Below are 24,881 nucleotides of genomic sequence, written 5' to 3' on the forward strand. Positions count from 1 at the left end.
TCTGAATAAAGTCAATTTCACTGAGTTTTCAAATCTCTATTTGGAAAACATGTTAACGATTACTTTCAGGAAAAATAAATATGTTTATCTTCATTTCTGAAGCCTGTTAAGGAATATGCTTAATTATTTCTAAATAATTCAGACCTTGAAGTTTTTTGAAATCCTTAAATATCTATTTTACTTTACTAGCAGAATAATTTATATACATATATAGTATTTTAATGAAAACTTATGCAATTCTAAGGTATCTTGAAGATCTATTATAAAACCATTAGATGCAAAATAATACATGTAAATCTGATGATATGGGCCTAATGATAAGAAAAAGCCAAAAATATTTTTTAAATTAAAGGGATGTTGGGGCCTGGCTGACTCATTCAGTGGAGCACGCAGCTCTTGACCTTGGGGTTTTGAGTTCAAACCCCATGTTGTGTATAGAGATTACTTAAAAATAAAATCTTAAAAAAAATAAAGGAATGTAAGTAGTGCATTATGCATCGTAGTGTCCAATGTAAAACACAAAAGGAAAAATGTGCTAAGGATATAAACAGACCACTCTGAGGAAAGCTAGTCCAAAAGAGCCACAAACGCATGAAAAATGCTCAGATTCACTGTTGGTCAGGTAAACGCAAGACAAATAAAAATGATATATCATGTTGGCATTTTGTCATTGAACTTGTGCAGATTTAAAAGATCTATAATACCTATTCCTGCCAAGGATGTGGGGACAAGGATATCCTTGTATATTACCAGTAGAAATGTGGAGTATTTTAACTTCTTTTTGGAAAAGAAGCTGGCGATATTTATTAAGACATACAGGTATATACAATTCTGTATTTAGAACTCTCTTCTGTCGAACTGAAAATACACATTGGAGCATGCAGAGTTATTTATCATAGCATTGCTGGGAGAGGCAAACCTGGAAACAAAGCACATGCACATTAACAGGAAAACAATTGAGTAAAAGCTGGGATATTCACATAATAGAGTATTATGCAATCAACAAAAAGAAGGAACTAGGCTTACGCCAGATAACTCAAAAGGATTTCCATAAGGTATTTATTAGTGATAGAACATAGCTCCTATTTTTGTAAAATAAATAATGCTTAGTGTGTAGGTATATCGTCAACGTATATCTAAGTGTGTGCTTATGTACATGTAACTGAATATAAACCTGAAACTATATATATATGTTATATATAATATATATTATATATAAATCAGAGATCCAACGGGAAAAGAGAAAAATATGAAAAAATACAGAAGGAAAAACAATAGCTCGGTAATATTGGGTATGTTATGGGGTGGATTAGAACCAAACGCATCAAAAGATGAAAGAGAAAAGGATTTCACCCAGAGCCCAGGGAATGGAAAACCAAGAAAAGGTAAAAAACAAAGAACTGGCTTAAATAAATTTTTACTGACTTCAATGGCATTGAGTTAGATGCCTTTATAGAAGTTGAAAACTGGGGAAAAACGGATTTCACCAAGAACCCGGGGAAAGATTGACCTGACCATACTATCACGGGATTTGAAGAACCTTTAAGATATATGGCAAGGATTTGAATTTTCATGTTGATAGCAGTTTGTTGCTGTTTTAAACCAAGGATAATTTCAGATCCGTAAACGGCCTTTGTGAATACTTCCATTTCTATTACTAAAGTGATGCGAGCCATTCTTAAAGCTTTTTCTTTTGCTTTCTTGTCAGGGAAATGTGTCGTTTTCCTGTTCACAGTCACAGTCTGTGCCTGTGACTTTTCTCAGCCCCAGAAGTTACTTAGCCCTGCCAGGCTTTTCCGGGGAGGACAAGCTTTCTGCCACCTTTCAATTTCGAACCTGGAATAAGGCAGGACTTCTCCTGTTCAGCGAACTTCAGCTGGTTTCAGGGGGTCTCCTCCTCTTTCTTAATGATGGAAAACTTAAGCTGAATCTCCACCAGCCAGGAAAATTACCCAGTGACATCACAGCAGGTAATAAGTGTGTTCCTGCAGGCAAAGCATATGGGTTTGAAAGATTTCATTATCTCTCGATCCCTTTTCCTTAACATTTTATGCATAACCAAAAAATTAGTGTTTGTTTAATAAATGAATACTTGAGTTAATAAGATTATCAGTGCTCTGCCTTACAGGACCTTGACGCCAATTTCCTTTTAAATATGGCTTCACCACTAGCAGTTCTTATTAACCGAATGATAGTTACGGAGGAATAGAAAAGTCCTTTCATGACCCTCTTGCGCACTCCAGATAAGTGACTATATTCTGAGGAAATGTGTTTTGGGGAAAAATGCGAAAGACTTTGAAGTGGACCCAAAGTTTACTGGGCATCTTCAGTGGAAGACTAGACTCTTGTCTAACACAGCTATTAGCCTTATCTGGTCCGTGAGAGAAAAGGAGAGGCCCTTCTTGGATCTTATCTCTATTTCTGTATTTGTGTGTGTGGTAAAACCGAAACCCTTAGTCAAAATAACTTCACTTGCCGACGTGTTCTGTACAGAGTTGGATATATTTGGGGAGGATGAAAAGATTCATGCAAAGTTCTTCATTTGGACACCAAATGGGATTCTCTCCACTTCTAGGCAATACGGTATCATAATGATTTGAAGTACTATAATTAAGAAGACTATATGAGTATCTGGAAAATTAATGTCTAATTTAGGTCAGTGCTTTGGGTGAGGGATATTTTTGTCTCTTCATTAAAATTATATAGTTCTTGACAAGGGATCTCCATCACATTTTCATATATGTGGAATAACACCCAAGCCAAGCAACTAGAGGTCACATTGAGGTAAATTACCACATCAGTTTAATAAATGATCTTTAAAAAAAAATTAAAGATGCCATTGTACTACTCCTCTATATTAACTATGACCAAAATTAATAGAATATGACTGAGAGAGGAAAAATCAGATTACAGTCAGAAACTAAATATAGAAAGAACAAGTATACAAATGGACTCACAAATGCATAGTCTTTATGTATCTTTTTCATTGTTCAGTGTATCACTGCAGTTTGTGGGAGCTAAAAGTTCAATGTTAATTATAATTTTTAACAGTCACTATGTTGTGACTTTTTAATGTAATGCTCAAAATGTGGTAGATTTGCAGGCTTGACAAAAGGAAATAAATTAATCAGTGCCATATGAATAATTAATAGGCTCCCTAAAATGAGGGCCTAAAAATGTAAGCTTGTCATTAATGTGTAGTTTATTGTGATTTATTTGACATCCTAAGAAGTGGTTATATTCATAGCCTTCTTTCAACATCTTAAAGAAACTGCTTCAGTACAATGTTACTATAGTGAGCCCCATGAAGCTAGTCCTTTTCTAAACACATTACAGGCATGAATATTTATTAAATTACTAGGCATAAGTTATATAGAATACTCTGAATGATTTAAAAATCTCTAAATTAATGTTTAAATTTATTAAATTTAATTATTAAATTTAAATAATTTAAATAATTAAATTTAATTATTAAATTATCTCTAAATTAATGTTTAAATTTATTAAATTTATTAAATGTAATCCATTGTGGCATCAGAGGACTCAGTGTGATTGTTTCCATAGCTAATAACAAGGAGCCTCAACTATGGATGAATGCCAAGGTAGGAAAAATCGTTACACTTCAGATCACACAAGTAGGCCTTGACTTACCAACTCCCCCACTCCCATTTTTCCAGTTCCTTGAAAAATATTAATTTTGGCCAGTTTCAGTGAGGCAAGCACCTTTTGCACTTGAAAACAGAGTATATAAATGGTAGCTGGGTGGGTGGTTCACTGGTCCCCTCCTGAGGGAAGGTTTTCACATGTACAATGCTCAAGAATTAAGTCCTTTGTCAGGATGTATTATAATGACTCTTTAAAGGGAATCAAATACTTATTGATGGATTTGTATCATATTATGTTAAAGCTTTCCATTCTGTAAGTAAGGGTGGTTCAATTTTTCTTAACTGCTGAAGATATAAATTAGTAATCTTAATATGTTTTAAAGAATCAAAATTTTTCTATCTTTTGCAGTGGAATAAAAATTAAATTGTGTTGAGAAAGAGCCGCGTTGTTCAAATCTTTGAATTAGCAGGATAAATTTTTAATGTGATACACAGTTTGGCAAATTGTCACTTGGAATTCTTTGAAAATACTGTCAGCCTGTATCATTTTTGAAATATTAAAGATATTAGTCTAAATTATAAAAGATATTAGCAGTATTACAGACTCCTTCATGACACAAAATATTTTCAGTCGTTGTCACTTTTATAGATGTCAAAGCAAACACTGTTCAGATGGCATCAAGGACCCAATGAACAGCGTGGCTATGTTTTCCTATTTAAAGCAAATTCATTATTGTAGGATTTGAGATTTCTGCTATGATTTAGCATTTCTTTTTTTTTTTTTTTTTTTAAAGATTTTATTTATTTATGTGACAGAGAGACAGCCAGAGAGAGAGGGAACACAGCAGGCGAGTGAGAGAGGAAGAAACAGGCTCCCAGCAGAGGAGCCTGATGTGGGACTCGATCCCGGAACGCCGGGATCACGCCCTGAGCCGAAGGCAGACGCTTTAACGACTGCGCTACCCAGGCGCCCCTGATTTAGCATTTCTGCTGCTGCTTTTGCCTGAAGGTGAAAATCAGGCCTATAAACCAGCTTCTTGCTGTCATGGGCAGGGCCTGGAGACATGGGCTTGCAGAATAAGAGACGTTTCTGGCATTTTTCATTTACTAGACCTTCACGATCCTTGTGGCCCTAGCAGAGGAGCAGCCCTCTGGATTTGCCTAACTGAGGAGAGCCTTGTTTTATCCCACCTTCTTCCCTCTCATTGTTGGAATAGTCCTACCTCCCAGATTGTAAACCTGTCACTTCCCGAAACTCCCTTTCTCCTAAAGTGATTGGCACCAGTGATCTCCATATTTTCGTCTTGACAAGATCTATCTGGTGGCCTGGAACTTTAGTTCTGGCTGCTGAATATAGTTAGTGGATATAGGAATTTCTGACACTGTTTCAGAGCTCTTAAAGATATTTAAAAACAGGAAAAACCCTTCAGTTCCTCCTTGAGCAATAGCCTAGGTATAACCACCTTTTGTACCTTTGCAAAGAACCTACCCTGTACAGCAGGCTTTTTTCTTTATATATCTTATTTCATGGATGCCTAGTATGGTCTTAAGAGAGAGTGATGGTGGCTAAGCTGTCACAGTTCCTTTGTAGCAATTAGGATTGGTACCAGAAGACTGTATGTGAGAAGCAGATGTAAATCGGTTTCCTCCTTCTGCATTTTGTGTGTTTATGTGGTTGGACCTCAGAGGGTGAGAAAAAGAGAGAGGGGGAGAGACAGAGACAGAGAAAGAAAGAGGAGGGGGGAAGAGGAAGGGAGAAGAGAAAAGAGGGAGAGAGTTCTGGAAAACAGTCATGTTCTCCCCTACTATCTATAATCACAAACACTTCTATTTATTTTTCTATTATTTCATTATTCCATTTAGAGTTTTCAATGCTTTCCACCCAAAGTCCACAGTGAACACACCTGTATTCAAACAAGTTGGGTTTATTGCTTATTGCGGCAAGGAGAACACACATCCTGGGGAGCCACAGGCATGTCTTAATGTAAAGGTGTTAAGGATGATTTATTCTAAGATTTTGGGTTGTTAGTTTATTTGGGGAGGAGGTTTTGAGGAAGTGGAAAATTGCTCTGGATTAAATGCTGCTAGGAAGTAAGGGTAATTGTGTGTTGAGGTTATCTTTGTAAATCTTATCTAGGATGGAGGAATGAAATAAGGCCAAAGCTGTAATTGGTATAAAAAAAATAAAATCAGTTGTCATTCATATTATCCAGAAGAGGAAGTTTGGTATTTTTGTGGTTTTCACAGTAGCCTTGTTATTGTCTGGGCTTACACAACATTATAAAGTAGTTTGACTTTTTCTTTTTCTTTTTTTTTTTTGGTTCAGTTTCACTGTAGTCACAGAGTTACCTTGACTAATATTGGTGTTCTGTGAGATTGTGTTCAGCAGGAGAGCACCAATGCCTAGCCCTAAGTGCCCGCCAACTTCTCATACCGCCAAGGTCTTGCTCAGAGTGCCAGGCTACTTCCTAGCTGTTTGGGAGCTGCTTTTTGGTTTCTCAAATTTATTATTTACAAGAGCAAAAAAAATAAAGGGACCGCCTATCCTGCAGGCAGAGTATGGGTTTTGGAATCAGCTTACCAGCTGGACATGACCTTGGATAATTTGTTGTTCTTACTTGAGCCTGGTTTTCCCCATATTTAAAATGAATACTATCAGTGTTGAAGATTAAATACACAATGCACGTTAAGCACACAATACCTGCTATGAAATCCATAAAAACTGTTGTTATTAATTATTTTTTTATTATACCAACAACATGCCCCCCTCCCAGACTCAAAACTTATGAGTGGTGGGAGCAGTCGTCTAATTAGCATTTACTTACTTAATGTCATGAACAAGATAAAGGACAAATTCGGTGATTCCTCTCCTGCCCTTCATTTACAGTGTTGTGGTCTTCTAAGGGGCTCCCTCTCACCAGACCTAAAAGCGGGAAGGAGTTGTACACTTAAAAAAAAAAAAAATAGAACCTAATTTTAAAATTATCCTTTTATTATGTCAAGTTAAGAGAAAGGAATTAATTGGACTTTTCATTGTTTAATTTACATGGTAAATCCCACGGATGGTAACAAGCCTCCTCCTCATAAGTCAGTGGTGTCTGTTATAAATGAGGCTTGGGGAGAGCTTTCCGGTGGTTCCCCCACAAACACAGCACAGCTTCAGTACATGCTAGCTGGGCACGTGGGTGACTTAACTGTGTCAGATGACTGAGCAGCTGTCCTAGCAGTCTTTTGTTCTTAATCTAAATTGGCTTCTGTGTTGACAGAAGAAATTCCCGAGCTTTGACTTTAATCCCGCAGCATGCGTCACCCAGCCCATACCTGAAGCACTGCTACTCAGTGTGGTCCCTGGACTAACACCCATTCAGTGAAATATTTGTTTCCAAGAGGAGCATAAAACTTGGCATTAAGTTCTAAGAACCTGTGAGAGCAATAAGATCTTGCTGTGCCATCCAAGCACATGGGCGCTGGGCTTGTATCTTATGTCTTCTTTATTTAATTTTTACTGACTTTCCCTCAATTTTATGAAAGTATCGGTCTGCTCTAGGCCAGGAAAGAAAATGTTCATCACCACAGGTAGTTTGAGAAGCACTATCCTGGACCTGTAAAAAGCCTAAGATAAGAGGGGCTCCTGGGTGGCACAGCGGTTAAGCGTCTGCCTTCGGCTCAGGGCGTGATCCCGACGTTATGGGATCCAGCCCCACATCAGGCTCCTCCACTATGAGCCTGCTTCTTCCTCTCCCACTCCCCTTGCTTGTGTTCCCTCTCTCACTGGCTGTCTCTATCTCTGTCGAATAAATAAATAAAATCTTTAAAAAAAAGAAAAGCCTAAGATAAGATAACAGAAGCGGAATCATGTTTACAGGGCCGTCCAACCTTTGAGAGAGCCGATAGGAGGCACGTGTGACGCAAAGCTCAGTACAAGGACTTTCACTCTAAATGTATCCTCTTAAAGGAAGCTCTAGATGACAAATCTGGGGCATTTGATTTATTTTAGTCCAATCTCATACTGTCCGGGATTACATAACTCTTCAGTCGTCTATTTCCAGAGCCCACTCTTAGAAAATGTGTCTAAAAGTATCTAACCTACATTTTTCATTTTTCATTTTTCAGGTTTTTCTCATTACCTTTCACAAACCAAGCCAGTTGGGTCTTTGAAAATCTTTTTTGCTTCCTGGATGTAGTATAAAAATGAGCTTCAGTGCCCAGGATGGAATTTGCGTTATACTAAATAAATCCAGGGCAAAGAGCTTAATCGCCTAAGAGAGCTTCTACACATTTTCTCTCTGAAAGCCTGTGGTCAAAAATAGCTAGGGAAGTGAAGAAATTGTGCATTGTACATAATACCAGAAAAGAGGCCCTGACCTTTGCGTTTTATAGAGTACTCCTATTTTAGTTTACTAATTTGATATACAAAATCATACAGCATTGAGTATTCAATGGATATAAACCTTACTGGTAAATCCACAATAGAGATGCTTAGATTCCACCTGTCTGCTGATATTCAGACACAGAGCCTTTGTAGACTCAATTCCCTTTAAGAAGGAAAGGGCTAACTCATCTCATGGATTCATGAAACTAGAGCTGCCTTGGGAGGGATGGGAGATTGTTTTTAAGAAGTGAAGAGAATACTTTGATTTTGGATTAATGCAATTTTTGGTTATATATATATAATCTTGAAAAATTGGGGGAAAATATAAAAATGAATAAAAACCACAGTTTTTCATTATGCAAAAATTACCGCTTTGTATATAGGGATATTTCCTTTCAGCCCTTCCCCATATTTATACAAAAAGTAGGAATATCATTAGAACTGTATATATGTAGTTGATTCTCATTATTTGCAGTAGTTATGTTGTGTAAAGTGATCGTGAACATTGAATTAGCAAATATTGAACTACCACTCCTAGGGGAATTGTGGGGTTAGGTTCCTGTGACCTTCTGGTAACAACATTTTTGTCAGCCAGTCAATATATAACCTTGCTTTATATATGATTCTGTTTAAAGACACCTTATTTAATATATATTGTTGATCCATTAACATTGAACTCGTGGCCAGCCGCACCATAACCAATGCCTGAGTGAAGTTCATATAACATGTATATTTTCTCTGTGAGGCACTATCACTGCCTCCTTGCATTTAGGAACACCAGACAATACCCTATCACTAGGCCTGGGGTCTTTTAAATGGCAAAATCACCAACCAAAAGCACAAAAATGTGGGAAACGTGTTTACATATGAGAGCTGAAACAAGCGTTTCCTTGTGTAACCTCAGTTGGAAACACGTGTGTCGGTCAACACAATTTATTCACTGCTCTGTGCATGTCTGTGAATGATTCCAAAGATGCCCTGAGTATTGATTTTGGGGTTACAAATAAATTATGGTGAGTACATGAATTTGCGAGTATGGAATCTGCACGCCATCAGGATCGACTATGTAAATGCGGTTGTACACACTGCTTTATTTTTTAACTTCATATTATATGGGAAAACTTTGAATATTCATTATAGTAATTTTTCTAATGATTGACTTGATATACATTGCTAAATATGTAATATTATAAAAGATGACTACACAAAAATGTAAAAAAGCAGATAAATCATTTTATTGGGTCTAACCTAGAATTTTGGAAAATATCTGTACTCTTCCCAAACCCCTCCCTGTAAAAGGTAAAGTACATGATGGAAGCTGAAAACTGTCCATGCCAAACATTTGAAGGATTTTAACCACTTAGGACTTCTTCCAGAGTTGGGGATTTTGTTCTTTATATTGAGGCCCTAAGAAAAGAATAACACACCATTTTCCACAAGACAGTACCCACTTGCCTCCTTTTCCTGTCTTTCTGTTTCTTTTTTTTTTTTTTTTTTAAAGATTTTATTTATTTATTCGACAGAGATAGAGACAGCCAGCGAGAGAGAGGGAACACAAGCAGGGGGAGTGGGAGAGGAAGAAGCAGGCTCATAGCAGAAGAGCCTGATGTGGGGCTCGATCCCAGATCGCCGGGATCACGCCCTGAGCCGAAGGCAGACGCTTAACCGCTGTGCCACCCAGGCGCCCCTGTCTTTCTGTTTCCTTTTATTATACTGAGTGCCGTGCTTGTTTGGGTGATGTATATTTTGTTTCTAACTAACTGCTTATGCTGTTCACTGTTGAGAGAGATTTCTTTTAACTGATTTTGTCTCCCCCAGGTGTTGGATTAAATGACGGACAGTGGCATTCCATCTCCTTATCTGCCAAACGGAATCACTTGAGTGTGGTGGTAGATGGCCAAGTGGCCTCTGCTGCTTCTTCCCTGGGGCCCGAGCAGATTTATTCCGGTGGTACCTATTATTTTGGAGGTAAGAGAAAGAGATCAGGCCGTACAGGCAATTGACCCATATTTGCACTTACTCCCCACTGTGTCTTCGAGATGTCATTATGTTTTAACCAATTCAATAGTATGGAATAATTTCTCACTTTCATTGAACATGGACGTGTTGAGTGAATCAAGATGACCAACTATGACCTAAAATGCATTTCTTAGAGGTGGATTTACTTATGTTTACAATTTCTACAATGATAATGCTTGCAAATAGACAACGCTCTTCAGTTCTTACTTTCAAACTTTGTTATATTTTCCTAGTGTTAAATGGTTCTTATATGGCTTTTTCAGATTTTATGGGCTGATTTTATTGCAGTATTTTCCTTCACATGGCTCTTAGCTCCTCTGGAGCATCCTTATTGCTTTCCTACTGCCCAATGCAGAAGGGCAATATTATGCCAGTGGCAAATAATCTAACCTAATTAGCCATAGAAACCTCTGTTCATTGCTAAATAATAATGCACTGATACATTTGATGAAATTAGGGCATCAACCTTCAACACTGGGCCATCTCTCTAAAAGAACAAAAACAAATGAAGCATTTACCTGCCTGGATGTTTGTTTGAACTAAAAGCTTGGAAAAGAAAACCTTGGAAATGGAAATGAGTCTTTACCACTGGAAAATGAAAATAAAATGTGATTTGCCATTAGAAAGGCAAAGTTGTAAAACTGGTAGTAGTAAGACCTATTTCTAATCATGACTTGGTGTGTTTCTTATTGCTGTTATTTTGAATTTTGATAGTCACCTGTCTAGAATCCCTTTTGAATTTGGTGGTGGTGGCCCAATCTTTATTATTCATCAGTAAAATACAAATTCCTTCCTAAGAATTGACAGTAAGCACACAGACCATGCATCGTTCATCTGATACTAAGAACAAACGAACACTTTCCGTGCTACCCATGGAGGGGTCCATGTCCTAACTGAAAGGGAAATTTTCACAATGTCTGGAGCCCTCGATGTCCTCCAGATGAAAGAGGAGGATGTCCTCAGATTCCCCACAGCAGGAACCCACTTGGGTGGCACCAACCTTGACTTCCATATGGAACAACAGTACATCTACAGAAGGAGAGGTGATGGAGTCTACCTCATGACTCTGAGGAGAACCTGGAAGAAAATTCCGCTGGCGGCTCCTGCCATCATTGCTGTTGAAAACCTGGCCAATGTCAGTGGCCTGTCATCCAGAAATCGTGGCCAGTGCGCTGGGCTGAAGTGTGCTGCTACCCCTGGAGCCACTGCTGCTGCCGGCGCCTCACCCCTGGAACCTCCACTAACCAGATCCACGCAGCCTTCCGAGAGCCGAGACTCTGGTGGTGACTGAGCCCAGAGCTGACCACCAGCCTCTCACAGAACGCTCCTGTGCGCTGTGTGGACATCGCCATCCCTTGCTCCCTCAGGGCGTCTTATGTGGCTGCTGGCCCAGGATGTTCTGCGCATGCGTGGCACCATTTCCCGCGACCGCCGGTGCGGGATCTGTGCTTGCAGAGTTCCTGAAGGGATGGAAGAGGAAGAGCCCCCCACTGGTGAGACCGAAAAGGAAGAGCAGACCGCTGCTGGAAAGGCTGGGACCAAGGAGGAGGGAATGGACTGCCCCAGCTCCTGAGTTCACTGCTCCGCGAGCCGAAGTGGCAGGCTGCTCTGGAAGGCGGCCAGGCGCCCTCTGGGCCCGTTCCCTGCTGAAGACTGGAGCGCTCGGCCGGCCACTGGAGACCGGTCCGCAGCGGCCGCTGCTCCGGCCGCGGAATGGGTACGAACAACCCCCGAGTGGTCTTCAGCTGCTCTCCCATAAGGGCAAACAAAATGGAAATAAGGTCGATGGAAAAGAAACCGTTTCTAAAAAAAAAAAAAAAAAAAAAAGAACCAACAAAACCCCTGCATCATCCGTTACTGTGAATGGCAGCATAGCGGCAACAATCTTAAAAGATGTAATTGCCGCCGTTAGTGAGGTTTGTTCATTCCTGAACCAAGTTGTTTATTAAACCTCATGGAATATATGATTGATTTTATGGCAATCCATAGGAACACATTCCCTTAATAAATGGTAAGATATGGAGAACAAATTAAGAGCTTTCACTTAAAAGGAAAAGATTTAGAAGCACTAGAAGAGATTTTAAAAACAGGCATATTGTTAAATGTGAAAAAAAAAAGAGTAGATAAAATGAATAGGCTGGATAAAAGTGTAAATCATGAAAATAGAACCCTCATTCTTAAAGTATTTTTCATCCCTCATGTTCGTATTTAACGATGCTTACCAGTTTTTTGCAGAAAATTTTTATTGCTATTATTCATTCTGTCATATTTTGTGGTGAAATATATCACACGTGCACTCTGTAATTTTGCTTGTTTTTATTATGTTACAAACGATATGCACTATTTTATTTAAATAAACTTTTAATCTTTGAATAGTTTTAGATTTATGCAAAAGTTGCAAAGATAGAGAGTTCCCGTATTCCCTGCACCCAGTGTCTTTGGTAGTTCACCTCTTACATCATATGTGCATTTTAAAGAATACTAATCAGAATACTATGCATATCTACATGTGCATTTCCCAGCTTAGAAAGATAATATTATCAACTTTCTTTTGCCCCTCCAGGGTACTATCTCTTCATCTCCCCAGGTAAACACTGTCTTGAATTTGGGGCTTATTCTCCCTCTCATGTTCTTTATAATTTGACGTCTATTAAGGTGTCCGAGTTCCTAACCAATATACTGTGGAAGCTTCCATAATAAAATTCAAACTTCAGGACTTAAAAAAAAAAATCACGATCGCCCGTTTACTTAGGTATCTCTGTTTAGTCAATCATCTCAGTTGGTGTCCTTCAGTTCCAGAAGGGCATGAGATTCTACTGATCAATGAACACACACCCTGCACACTCTAAGGCACCCTAACATTTCCAGGGCTAGAAACAAAAAGCCAAAAGAAAGCAGGAGGCCTTCTCCTGCCCTGCTCTTCCCTCCTCTTCCCAGGCTTGTGATCCAGAGACTGGTAGAGGAGGTCCATCCTTCTGGAAGCCCACTTAGGGCTTTGGGCTGGCAATTCTGGATTTGGGGACTGGACTGGAGGAGAGTGGGGTGACCAACTCTTCCCAGTTTTAGTACTGGACACCCTGAGTCCCAAGGCACACTGTCATAGTTGTTGGCCCTAGAAGACCTTCTGCTCTGTGTGCATGAGAGCCTCCTGTAATACGAGGATCCGTATTATCTAATTGGAAGGCTCTTCTTAAGTTGTTCATTCTTCAGCCAGTTTATCTTCAAGTAAATAAATATCCCATGTTCTAAGATACTTCCCATCAGTTCTCTTCCACAACTCTCTCAATTCAGCTGCAGCTTTCCAGTGATCTTATCAGCCTATAATCGGCCTAACATGGCTGCAGTCTATTCCACCAACCTGCACTGCACCTCCGTTCCAGGCTGCTCTTGAGAGCGACACTCATGTCGGGAGAGGGTGCGGCTCAGAAATCACAGCATTCCACATATGCCATGCCAGAGCCCATTATTGTCCATCGCTTTCTGCTTTTTCTCCCTCCAGCCGAGTGCTTTTCAAAAATTCGGACTGCACTGTGGTGCATTGTGCTCGGCTTTTTTTATTTGTAAATTGTAAATTTTAAATCTGGGTTCTCCAGATTAAGGACAGATAAATGTCTAATTCCTGCAATATTCCCCCATGTGATCTTTGTGCTCTTGATAACACACTGTGCAGCACAGACTGGAGGCACTAGACCTTGTGCAGAATTCTCACACCCCCACTTGGGTAAATCAAACATCATCCATCCAGTGAACGGGCTAGACCACCATGAAGTCAAAGCCGACATCTTCTGGTGCGGTGACATCGAGTGATAATTTATCTGTCATCCTCAGAGGTGCTTCACATGCCAACTGCCTCCAGTAATGGATCCATCCATTAATTCAGCATTAAGTATTCCCCAGAAATCTTCGTATTTTAGAACTTCCATCTCAAACAGGTTCAGTGCTGAACTTCTCTGTGCTATTGCAATATATTAACTTGTGGTTGCCTGTTATCGTAGACTAATGAGACGAACCTGGCTTGAACCCTTCTTTATTCTAAAATCTCTTGCTTATTAAACATTGTGGCTAGGAATATGAAGTGCCTAATGATATGATGATGTGCTTTCTGTAAAGTTCCGTAATCTTTCTTTGTCACTGCATTTGCTTAGTTTTATTCCCTACAGGCATATTGCACAATTTATTTTATTCTGAAATGGTTTGAAATGTGTCAGGAAACACTACCTGGAGAAAAGGAGATTAGCAGAGCTGTTTATATTCCTGGCATATTGTAGTCGCCCCCAAATATTATTGAACTATTATCCTCTCAGTTTTTACTTTAACATTCTTAATTGGTTAATAAGTCATCTAGAAAACATATCAAGGTTATAATAACCATACCCTACACCACAGAAGAATTTTAAGCACTGAAAATGTGTATCATACCATGTACAATAAATTGATACTCCAAGAGCTTTCATCACCTTTTCTTGATATATCAAATTTGAAACTTCAAAGTCTCCCTTGGCTAAAATGTGATATTCCAATGTACCTGATAACCGTTTTAAGTGTGAATTCTGGCCTTTACCTGCCATGTTAATGTGTTTCATTAGGAAAATAAGCATTAAAGGGAAATACTGTCAGTCACAACATTTAATTATAATTAGCAAAGAGAGTTAATTGTATAGGTATTAGGAAGAAAAAGAGTGTGGATTGTGTAGGAATTAAGAAGTTGCTGATTCATTTCTTATTCTTGAAACTGTAATAGTGCTTGACAACCATAACAGCAGAGAAAGATTAATGAAAAATACGTAAGTATAGTATATGTGTTCATACTCCATAAAATTATTTATTTCACTTGGCTAGAGAAACACTTAGAACATCATTAAACCCCAGAGAATAATGGTTAATAATATAGTTCTTTATTACTTAAATAATTAGAAACAGGTCTTAGATAAGTGTTAGGAAAAAATCAATATAAATGGAACATTCTTTTATGAGGCAAAGAATAAATAAAATCACAGTGAAATGTCTGACATTAAGTCATTATGATTTATTAAAATGCATGTGTGTATGGCTCTTATATGCATATGAAAATAAAGTATTTGTTTAAATAGTTGGTAATTTTATTCTAAGTCAATATAGCTCCTTTCCCAAAGAGTTAGCTTTAAATACCAAGGTATTTCACTGTTATTGATTTATCTTTTCTTACCTACAGTGCACATATTAAATCTTTATGCCTTTTTCTGCATTCCAAAAGACTAAGTTCCTTTGTTTAAGTTTAATAAGCATTTCATATTATATAATGATAATATAGTATATATAATATAAATAATTATATGTAATAATTATTATATATTATTATTAATACAAAGTATTTCTCTTTATTACCATAGGATTCACATGAAATAATGTTATAATTAATTGTAATTGTATAATAAAGAGAAATACTTTGTATGAATTGCAATATGTCATTTAGGTCAAACTAATGATGACTGCGAGGGGCTCTTCCTCCCTCTTTTCATTTTAAGAAATTAATCAAGTGCCTCTTTCTTTTCTTTTTTCATAATGAAGTTGTCTGTGATACTAAATCCTGATTCATTATGATATATCCTGACTTACTTTGTTTTGTGTTGTTTTGGTCAGGTTGTCCTGACAACAGCTTTGGATCCAAATGTAAAAACGCACTGGGTGGATTTCAGGGATGTATGAGGCTCATTTCTATCAGTAACAAGGCGGTAGATCTGATTTCAGTTCAGCAGGGGTCCCTTGGAAACTTCAGTGACCTTCAGATAGACTCATGTGGAATCACAGACAGGTAAGGGCAATCTCATTTCTTTACCTTGACCTGTCCGTTTTCAAGCGTTTGCAGCATATTAAAATTTATATATAAAATGAATATGTTTTTAAACTTCTCTTTCCTGCCATCACCTGTTCCACAGGAAATGGATGATATTCACATTAGAAATAAGAATGATACGCTTTAAAAAAAAAAGAAAAAGAGAAATACACTCTTAGGTTTATACCTTGTATTTCCAGGGATAAAATTTAGATGGAAGACATGTGACTGTGTTATTTATATGTACACATGCTGCCAGTTTACAAAAGGTAATGTCGATGCTGCTATAATTTTAGATGGGTGTAAATGTATCAAAAATATATCATTAAACTTGGTAAATTAGTACACTCTGACAGTAGTATTGATCACCACATACCAATAAGTCAGAGACCTACGGAGCTGGTTATCAAAGTGTCTTTTGCTTCTCTGACAGCTGAGTAATATTTTCAGAGACATAGCAATTTAACTGGTTGCTATGCTCCTAATGTGTACCTTTAACAACCCATTACTGTCTTCTCTGCAGGGAAAACAAAAAGAGCCTCTCCTCTGGAAAAGTTTGGAGCTCTAGTATTGCTCAAGATGTAAGGATGATCCAGTAGTTTCAATAGGAACTCCCAGTATAGGGCATGATAATGCAAGATTTGAAAGTTAGTTGTAGAGAACAAGTGACTTTTAAAATAATAATTGATAGTTAATAATTAAAAATATTTTTAGGCATGGGCATATTAGCCAAATAATCTTGCCAATCATGCTTTAATATCAAGGGCATTAATTCTAATTATTGAGTTCAATGGAATGTGATAGCCATTACAGATTAAAAAATTAAGCAATGTTGTGACAGACTTAGCCTCTACCCCATGGTAGTGTTCAATATATATTTTGAATAAATAAAATTCTGAGCTTAAAAATAACTTTTTATTTGCATGAGACATTTTATCAACATAAACGCACATCTATTATATATAATATTATTATATATTATATGTATATTATATCTGATAGACCATCTATCAGTGTCTGCGGATCCTATTTTGAACACTAATAGATATTGTGTTGTGTTTAGAAAGAAGTAATTGTAATCTCATTTAGCAACGGATTAGGAGGCCATACTTTACTTTCTATGAATACACATTTATTTATTTAACCCAACTTGTAGATAAAATAATTCTTCCTATAATGAAAGATGATACGTAAAGGAAGAATTTAGACTGTAAACCTCAATTGGTTTGGTTTTGGGACTAAATGACAGTGACCTTCTTCATAGTTACATCCACACCAGCTCTAGAACCTTAATCCCAATCTGGGGAAGGGCAGGTGGCAAGGCTCCCCGAGCCAGCTCTCTCAAGGTGGGGCTCACTTGTCAGTGGTTAACAACCGTTAGGGCCCCATGGGAAGGTTCAGTCATCCACACTATTAGTGACAGTCATGTTAACCATCTCAGATTGCAGACAGTTCTCTCGGGACAAGTTGATCCACGCGTCTCCAATGGGGCTTTCTCTGAAGCTGCCCTCTTACACAAGGAATCTGGGGGAGATATAGCCTTGTAAAACAGAGGACTGTGATACAGCACAACTGGAGAAAGTAGAGTTTTAGTACCACATCTGAAAAACACTTTTCAGAAATAGTGAGCAAATTATGGATAGATCTTGGCTATACATGATTTATTTCTTTAAGAGAAACTTATGACTAACGGTCACCCTAGTAATCTTAAAAATAATAGCAAAAATCAAAATAATTTTGGCATTTGTTTACTTTTCAAGTTTCCAAAAGTATCTCTAAACTCATATTCAAAAGAAAATACATATTCATTTATTTTGGTCTTAGGTGCTATACCTATTGACATAGCTTCCAAGCATTATTAAATGATGTCTTTTTTTAAAATCTGTTTACCAGGGTGTATTCTAAGCACTTAACATGAATTAGTACTTACGTTTGACAATGTGTAAGGATGATGTGAGTGTGCAAGGAGTCTGGGAATGCATGTGTGAATGACCTACAAGTGTGTGCATGCATTGGGATAGTATGGTTGTGTGTGTGTTAATTTGGATGAGTTAGTGTGTGAGGACTTGTGTGAGGGTGTGTGTAAGGACTTGTGTGAGTATGGAAGGTGCTTTTGGATATGTGAGTGAGCTCGTGAGTGTGTACATATATGTGAGAGATGGTGTGGAAGGACTGTGTTCTAAAATGAATTTTACTTATTTATTTATTTTTTTAATTTTAAAGATCTAATTGGGTTTATTAAATGATTTATGAATTGGGCAGCGTCCATTTAGGATATAGAAGAGGCATGCACTGAAACGAATTTTAAATTAATTAATATGTGCTTGAAGTAATCCTCACAAAACCCCATAGGGCTTGTTCCTAGTAGTATTTGTTTCTTATAAATATGAAAGCAGATGCAGAGAGGAAGTTGGCTAAGAGGACATGGCTCAAAAACAGAGCCGGCATCAAATCTCAACGCCCCGGGGCCAGCAAAGTCCCATGGAAATGTCTGCCTGCAGAGCTGCATGACCAGCTGGGGGCACATTCACATTTATTGTGGTTACTATTAATCTATGTATAATAAACGCATAACTTAATGGTTTAATAAATTGCAATTAAAAACACAGGAACATTAAAAATAAAAATCTGACAGGAACTAAACAGTGTAGCTCTTTTTGTACTTTAAGTTGAATCAAACCTATACTAAAGGTGTACATATATTTACACACATGCTCACACTCACACTTACACAGTCATTCGCACACACTCTTTTACACACATAAATGAACAGCCATTGCACACAGCCTCTCATGTGTATGTACACACTTGTGTGCTTACTGCATACCCCAAAGCTCTTTACCACACACAATCCTTACAAGTACACTCCTTATACACACATTCCCATACCTCCTCATTCATATATCCATACACATGTACACTCACACACATGCACACACTTACAAGATCATTCCCATGCCTCTTACACACTCACATCTTCCTTACACACAGTCACACACAGTCACACACACACACACACACTCATCTAGAAGCCCTCCCTTTGTACTCTGTGGACGTGCAGGGGTAGTGACCCCACCTCAGAAATCTGGGTGGAGGGTGACTGAGAGCTGAGGGTAATCACTCTCTCAAGGGAGCTGCTGTCCCTATCTCATGTCCCCATGTAAGTTTATGAGCAATGAAAATAATGATGGAAATGTCTACGGTAAAGTGTTGGAGTCTAGAGAGAATGGGTTGTTTTACTTTGTATTGGAATGACTAGTGAGAAGAAAAATGTAAATTGTTCAGACGTTGAATCAAAATCAGTACTTCGCTATAGAATGTAATTTGCCATAGGTTACTTACTGGTTGTCAAACAGAGCTACTACATGGGGAATTTAAATAACATCCACAATCCAGGCTTCACACTGTAATTAAAAAATGTGAAAAGTCAAGCCTAACAAGAATCAAGGAAAATGATTTCAGTATCTTTCAGCAGCAGCAAATCAAATAGAAAGAGCACGTGTATCACACTAATTATTCATTCTTTAAGATCGTAGGTATAGCCACTTACAACTGCCCCTTTTAAAGCATGGCTGAGGTCTGTTAAGAATAGCTTGCTCTGTCCTTTTCTTTTCTGATCACCAACTAGGATTATTATTGTTTTAATCTCCCTCTTTCTTCTAGATTGTTATTGACTTGAAATGCTTAAAAAATTAGATACATCATGAAACATTCTTTGAATGGATTCCTGTGAATCTATAAAAATGCTAAAATATATGTAAACTTAGTTGGCAATGAAAGATGCCCATTACTTATTTGTGAATCCTTAAAAAGCAGGTTGTAAAATAACATACAATTATATTTATAAATACAGCCTCACACACAAATGCATGTATATGTTTATAGTGGTGATTTTTGTATGTGAGGTTATAAACTATATTTCTTCTCTATTGTTTCCTGGATCACTTGATTTTTTGTACAGTGGATATCTATTTTTTATAATCAGGAAAAATCAATAACATCGTTTTCAGTTAAAATTGGAGAAATCCTATAAGCGAAACATGAAGTTTCCTATCCTTAGTTTTTTAATAACGGAGGTTGCAGAAACCCCAGTATGAATGCATTCTTGACAGGCTTCGCAGTTTATTTTTTTATTCTGGGGTAAAAGAGAGCATTTCAAGCTTTGGCCTCAATATATGTTTCAATCTAAATTCTAAAAAGCATCAATAATCTGATCAGGGCTGTTCAAGTGGGTACCAGAAGCTCCCTAGCTTTGTTGTCCACAGTGCCCTATGTATCTCAGTGATTTTCTCTTAGTGTTCTGAGACTGAAAATATAACTCTTTCATTTAAAAAGTAGCTTAGGTCCAAACAACTTATTTATGTCCTAAAATTTAGTAACCCTCTGAAAAAGGAACATATATATATATATAATTTTATATAATGTGTATTTATTATTAATTTATATAAGGAATAATATATATTATTCATATAATTGTAAATATCAGTATATATATTATATATAGTATTTATGTAATTTGAAAATACTTTAATTTTAGTTTGAATTAAACACAACTACTTCATAATTACATGTGTTTACCTGTTGAGTACTGCACAATTTGTCAAAGCTTGGGATCAGGTCAGACACCGCCACCCTCATTTTTGCTCAACACTGATTTCACATGGTACTGTTTTTTTGTTTTGTTTTTTTAATCAACTCCCGAAAATCCACCTTCTTAAAGATAGGACATCATTAGGGGGTGCCTGGGTGGCGCAGTCGTTAAGCGTCTGCCTTCGGCTCAGGGAGTGATCCCGGCGTTCTGGGATCGAGCCCCACATCGGGCTCCTGTGCTATGAGCCTGCTTCTTCCTCTCCCACTCCCCCTGCTTGTGTTCCCTCTCTCGCTGGCTGTCTCTCTGTCGCATAAATAAATAAAATCTTTAAAAAAAAAAAAAGATAGGACATCATTAAAAGGAAAGTAATATGATCTAATGTTGAAATTGAACTACCTCGAGCTAGGAAGTTGTGCAGTCTTGGGCAGATATTGCGTATGCCTGTATTTCTCTTGAAAAGTTAAAATATCCTGGGAGCCCTGTGAGTTCTATTCAGCACCCTGGAGCACCCTGACACACTGCTAGAAATTTGTGTGTCTATCCAATGCACCTTCAACATTCCTGGAGGTCTTCACTGTACTCAAAATACTCTACTGAATAAGGATGTCCCTCCCTCCTTCTTCCTTCTCTTCTCTCTTCTTTATTCCTTCTTCTTCTAAATATTCAGTGTAGGAAATCAGCATGATTACGTGTTGTTATTTTTTGTGAGCTATTGATATTTCTGGCAACATATTGAATTAGTGCTTTGTCACTTAGGGAAAAGAAAGGACTCTGATAGAGTAGGACATGTTGAAAATTAAGCAGTCACAACTACCTGAGAATTGGTTGAAATCTGATGAATTTATTGATCAAAGGTTTGGTTCTGTGATTAAACCACCTTAATGACAGACTGAATAACCACGAGTCATGTTAAATTTACCCTTTCCGTTACTGTGACATTCTTCTTGCACATGACCATGTATAATTGATCAACATTTTATGATCGCTCAAAATGAAAAGTAATGATTGCATCTACATCTTTTTGTAGGTGTTTGCCCAACTATTGTGAACACGGTGGTGAATGTTCCCAGTCCTGGAACACCTTTCACTGCAACTGTGCAAACACTGGTTACACAGGAGCTACCTGCCACAACTGTAAGCCAAACACACTTGCTGCTTCTTGCCTCTGTTCGGATTTCCTTGTTCCATTTCCCTTTCCATGGCTGTGTGCATATGTGTCCATGTACTGGAATTCACAACCCTGAATTTTACCATCCAGTTGCTTTCTAGTTTATTTAAAATCCATACCTCTTTTCAAGAAGTTGTCAATTAGCTTATAGAAATAGATAACATAAAACAGGATAGAAAAGAGTAGGAGAGCTGGCAAAGGGGAAATATGTATAGAAAACAAAAGACAGCTAAGGATAAACATAAACAATGCAGAATATGTAATCCTTCAATTGCCTGGCAACCTCATTAATGAGGATAATGAAATAAGAATGGCAGATAATGACATTAATCATTAAATAGTTCATTTTATTGAGTATTTTCTAAATGACAGGCACTGATCTAGTATTTTATATGTCCCATCTCCTTGAATTCTGATGACCACCTTAGTAGGTGGGTACTAGTATTATCCCCAGTTTACTCATTAAGTAACAGAGAGAGATTAATTACCTCGCCTCAGCCTCCTTAAATAGTTGAGGCACAGTGAGGATGTGAACATTTGTAATTATGCTCCAGAGCCTGGGATCATAACCTTCCTATACTCTTCCTATATTATAAATCATGCAATTCTTCTGATGAAATGTTTGCATGTGTTGTAAGACACCTGTCATTTTGATGTCCAGTTTTTCAGTACGTATGATGGGGAGATCTAAACGCCCATTTTTCTTTCCCATTTTTTCATATCATTACTGACATTGCCAAGCAACCTAACTCCTACTACTATCTCCTGTAGCCTTGACTTCAGGCAAGGGTGTGACATGCAAAGTCATCAGACTCCCCATTCCTGTTCTCTTCACTGTGTGCTACTTTGCTAGTTGAGACCGGAATCCTGGGCTCCCAGCCCTGGACATTCTGTCAGGGACCCTCCCTCAGAAGGCCTGATACAGCACTGGCAAGGGCGTGAGCGGGAGGAGCTCCTGGTTTTACCCCTCATGCCTGTACCGCTGTAGCCAGAGTCATTCCTAGGGCATCGGTTTATCTGTTGGAGTGCCTCAGATTATTGTAAAGAATGCCCACTGCTGCTAAAGCCACATCTCACTGTAACTAGAAGCCAAGTTATTTGAGCCAGGTCACCCAGCTAGCTGTCTATTTTACTTTCTTATATCCTCCATCATCCTAATTGTAGTAACTAACTCAAAACAAAAAGTTAATTGGATGTGTTTTAACTATTTATTTGTAATTGTTATCATTGACCGAATCTAAATATAAACACAAGCAACTCTGAGGAAAAAAATTGGATGATAAATAAGGTATTTTCATCTGTGGCCATAGTTCGAACTAACCGTAAAGTTAACTGAGTAGGTTCTTGAGCAGATCGTTCAAATGGAGCTGGAGGGTTTTGGCCAATAACCATTCTGAGAAATGGGGCCAGGATGACAAACCTGGTTATAGCGAAGCCTTCACTATCATTAGCATAAATAGAAGAAGGGGCAGAGATGAAGTCTTTAAAAGGTTTCATTAGAAAGTAATATGTTATAAACAGTCTTGTTATAAAGAGTCAAGCAATACACATAAAGCAAATGTACTCCTAATTACCATCATGCAATCACATGTCCTTTCCAAACCAGCCCTGACTCTCAAGTTGTGAGTCCATCCTGCCAACCTCTTTCAAAGAATTTATGAACATATATATGTGCATATAGAAGTGAATAAACTAAGCATTTTTACATGCCCATTTCACTGTACAAAATATAAATGTGATTCTAAAACAATCCATGCTTATATTTTTATCTATGTAATATAGAGTAGGAACAAAATAAAACCATCAGACTGTGGAGGAGTGGAGAAGTAAATTTGTATGATTATCTGAAATTTCTATAACACTGAACAAATTAGTTACTTTTTTTCCTATTGCCTAAAAATTCATTAATATAATTTTCAAAAATTTGGACTAGATCAAGGAAAGACATTCAGGGCATGACTTATTTCTCATTTCATAAAATAAAAAGCTTGATGGAAATTATCAGTGCATGTGACCAAGTGTTCAATGAGACGTGTGCCTCCTATACGGTTGTTAATATCAAACCTTGTACATGGCAAATGTATAATAGTATAATCAAAAACATCCAATTATGGATCAAAACACATTGAGACCACTTGAGGGCACATTTCATATAATTATTTCTTCTTCCAATTTTAATTATATTAAATTCTCATTACAGGGCATTAGAGAAAGTTTCTTTTATAAAATACTTTTAAAAATATTGATGAGGAACTTTGTCAGTCATAATTGTTTTTTCTAAAGATTTTATCTATAGATAATTTTATATGAGAAAGGAGAAGAGTTACAATATTATTTAAAATTTTTCTATTACATAATTATTGGATAAAAGCAGATTATTTAAGGAGATTATACTATTGTGTTTCAGGTGTGAGGTTATTACTAGGTGACACTATAGAATTAGAAATTCCAGAGTAGTGGTCGAAAGATCTATTTGGATGGATGTCCAAAATCGATGTTACATTATACTTATAAGTATTTTAACATTTATAACACATACCTTCTCTCTTGTTCTTTCACCTAATGTGAAAATAAATTTTTATTTTGACTATTTAATCTCGTATTCTGTTGACAAAAAGAAATGCCACAGAATTCAACCTCATTCTGCCTTTTTCTATGTACTTTCATCCATATTAATTTTTTTAAAAAATGAGTTTTGTTTTAAAGCATGTTTTACCTTTTCTCCTGGTCAGTAATATACATATCAAATTTCAAAACTTGGTGTATTTTGTGTCCAAATTAGAATTTAAGAGGTTCATTTTATACTATTCCATTTATGAGGATCCATTTTTTCTTCCTACAGCTATCTATGAGCAGTCATGTGAATCCTATAAGCACAGAGGGAATACTTCAGGGTTTTACTATATAGACTCAGATGGAAGTGGTCCCCTGGAACCCTTTCTTCTATATTGCAATATGACTGGTGAGTTAATCAACTTTCATTTAATAGTTAAATTTGCATGAATGCTTTTAAACACACAAATTTAAAAGGAAACCAGTAGAAAGTTGACCTACTTTGCAACTTGATTAACATGTATATTGTTCAGTGGAAGAACTTAACAAAAATCTTTTAAAAATTGTTTAATGGTAATGATTTAGAAATGTTTCATTATTTTCAATGAATCTGGAATCCGTGTAGAACATCTAATAATAAATATATCTTATTAAGTCCCCAAACAAAAAGGACAGACTATTTCTCTGAGACGACTGATACATGTGAAAGCTTTGAAAGATAATTACTTTTTAAATGTAGGTAAACATGACTTGTGTTCTTG

The 24,881-nt window shown here is 37.2% G+C and overlaps 1 protein-coding gene across 7 annotated transcripts in view; it reads left to right on the top strand.

The window, feature by feature from the left end:
- Window positions 1–24,881, top strand: part of CNTNAP4 (contactin associated protein family member 4) — a 241,629-nt gene that overhangs the window by 144,311 nt on the left and 72,437 nt on the right. For 6 of the 7 annotated variants that reach the window (XM_008689726.2, XM_040633615.1, XM_040633618.1 and 3 more), the window contains 5 exons: window positions 1,709–1,970; window positions 9,796–9,945; window positions 15,616–15,787; window positions 21,427–21,533; window positions 24,410–24,529. In XM_008689726.2, coding sequence (XP_008687948.2) covers window positions 1,709–1,970; window positions 9,796–9,945; window positions 15,616–15,787; window positions 21,427–21,533; window positions 24,410–24,529 — 811 coding nt within the window. The remainder of the gene's footprint in view (window positions 1–1,708; window positions 1,971–9,795; window positions 9,946–15,615; window positions 15,788–21,426; window positions 21,534–24,409; window positions 24,530–24,881) is intronic. The other variant, XM_040633617.1, reaches the window with a different exon arrangement.

Source organism: Ursus maritimus, unplaced genomic scaffold (assembly GCF_017311325.1).
Source record: "Ursus maritimus isolate PB19 unplaced genomic scaffold, ASM1731132v1 scaffold_19, whole genome shotgun sequence".
Classification (NCBI taxonomy): Eukaryota; Metazoa; Chordata; class Mammalia; order Carnivora; family Ursidae; genus Ursus; species Ursus maritimus.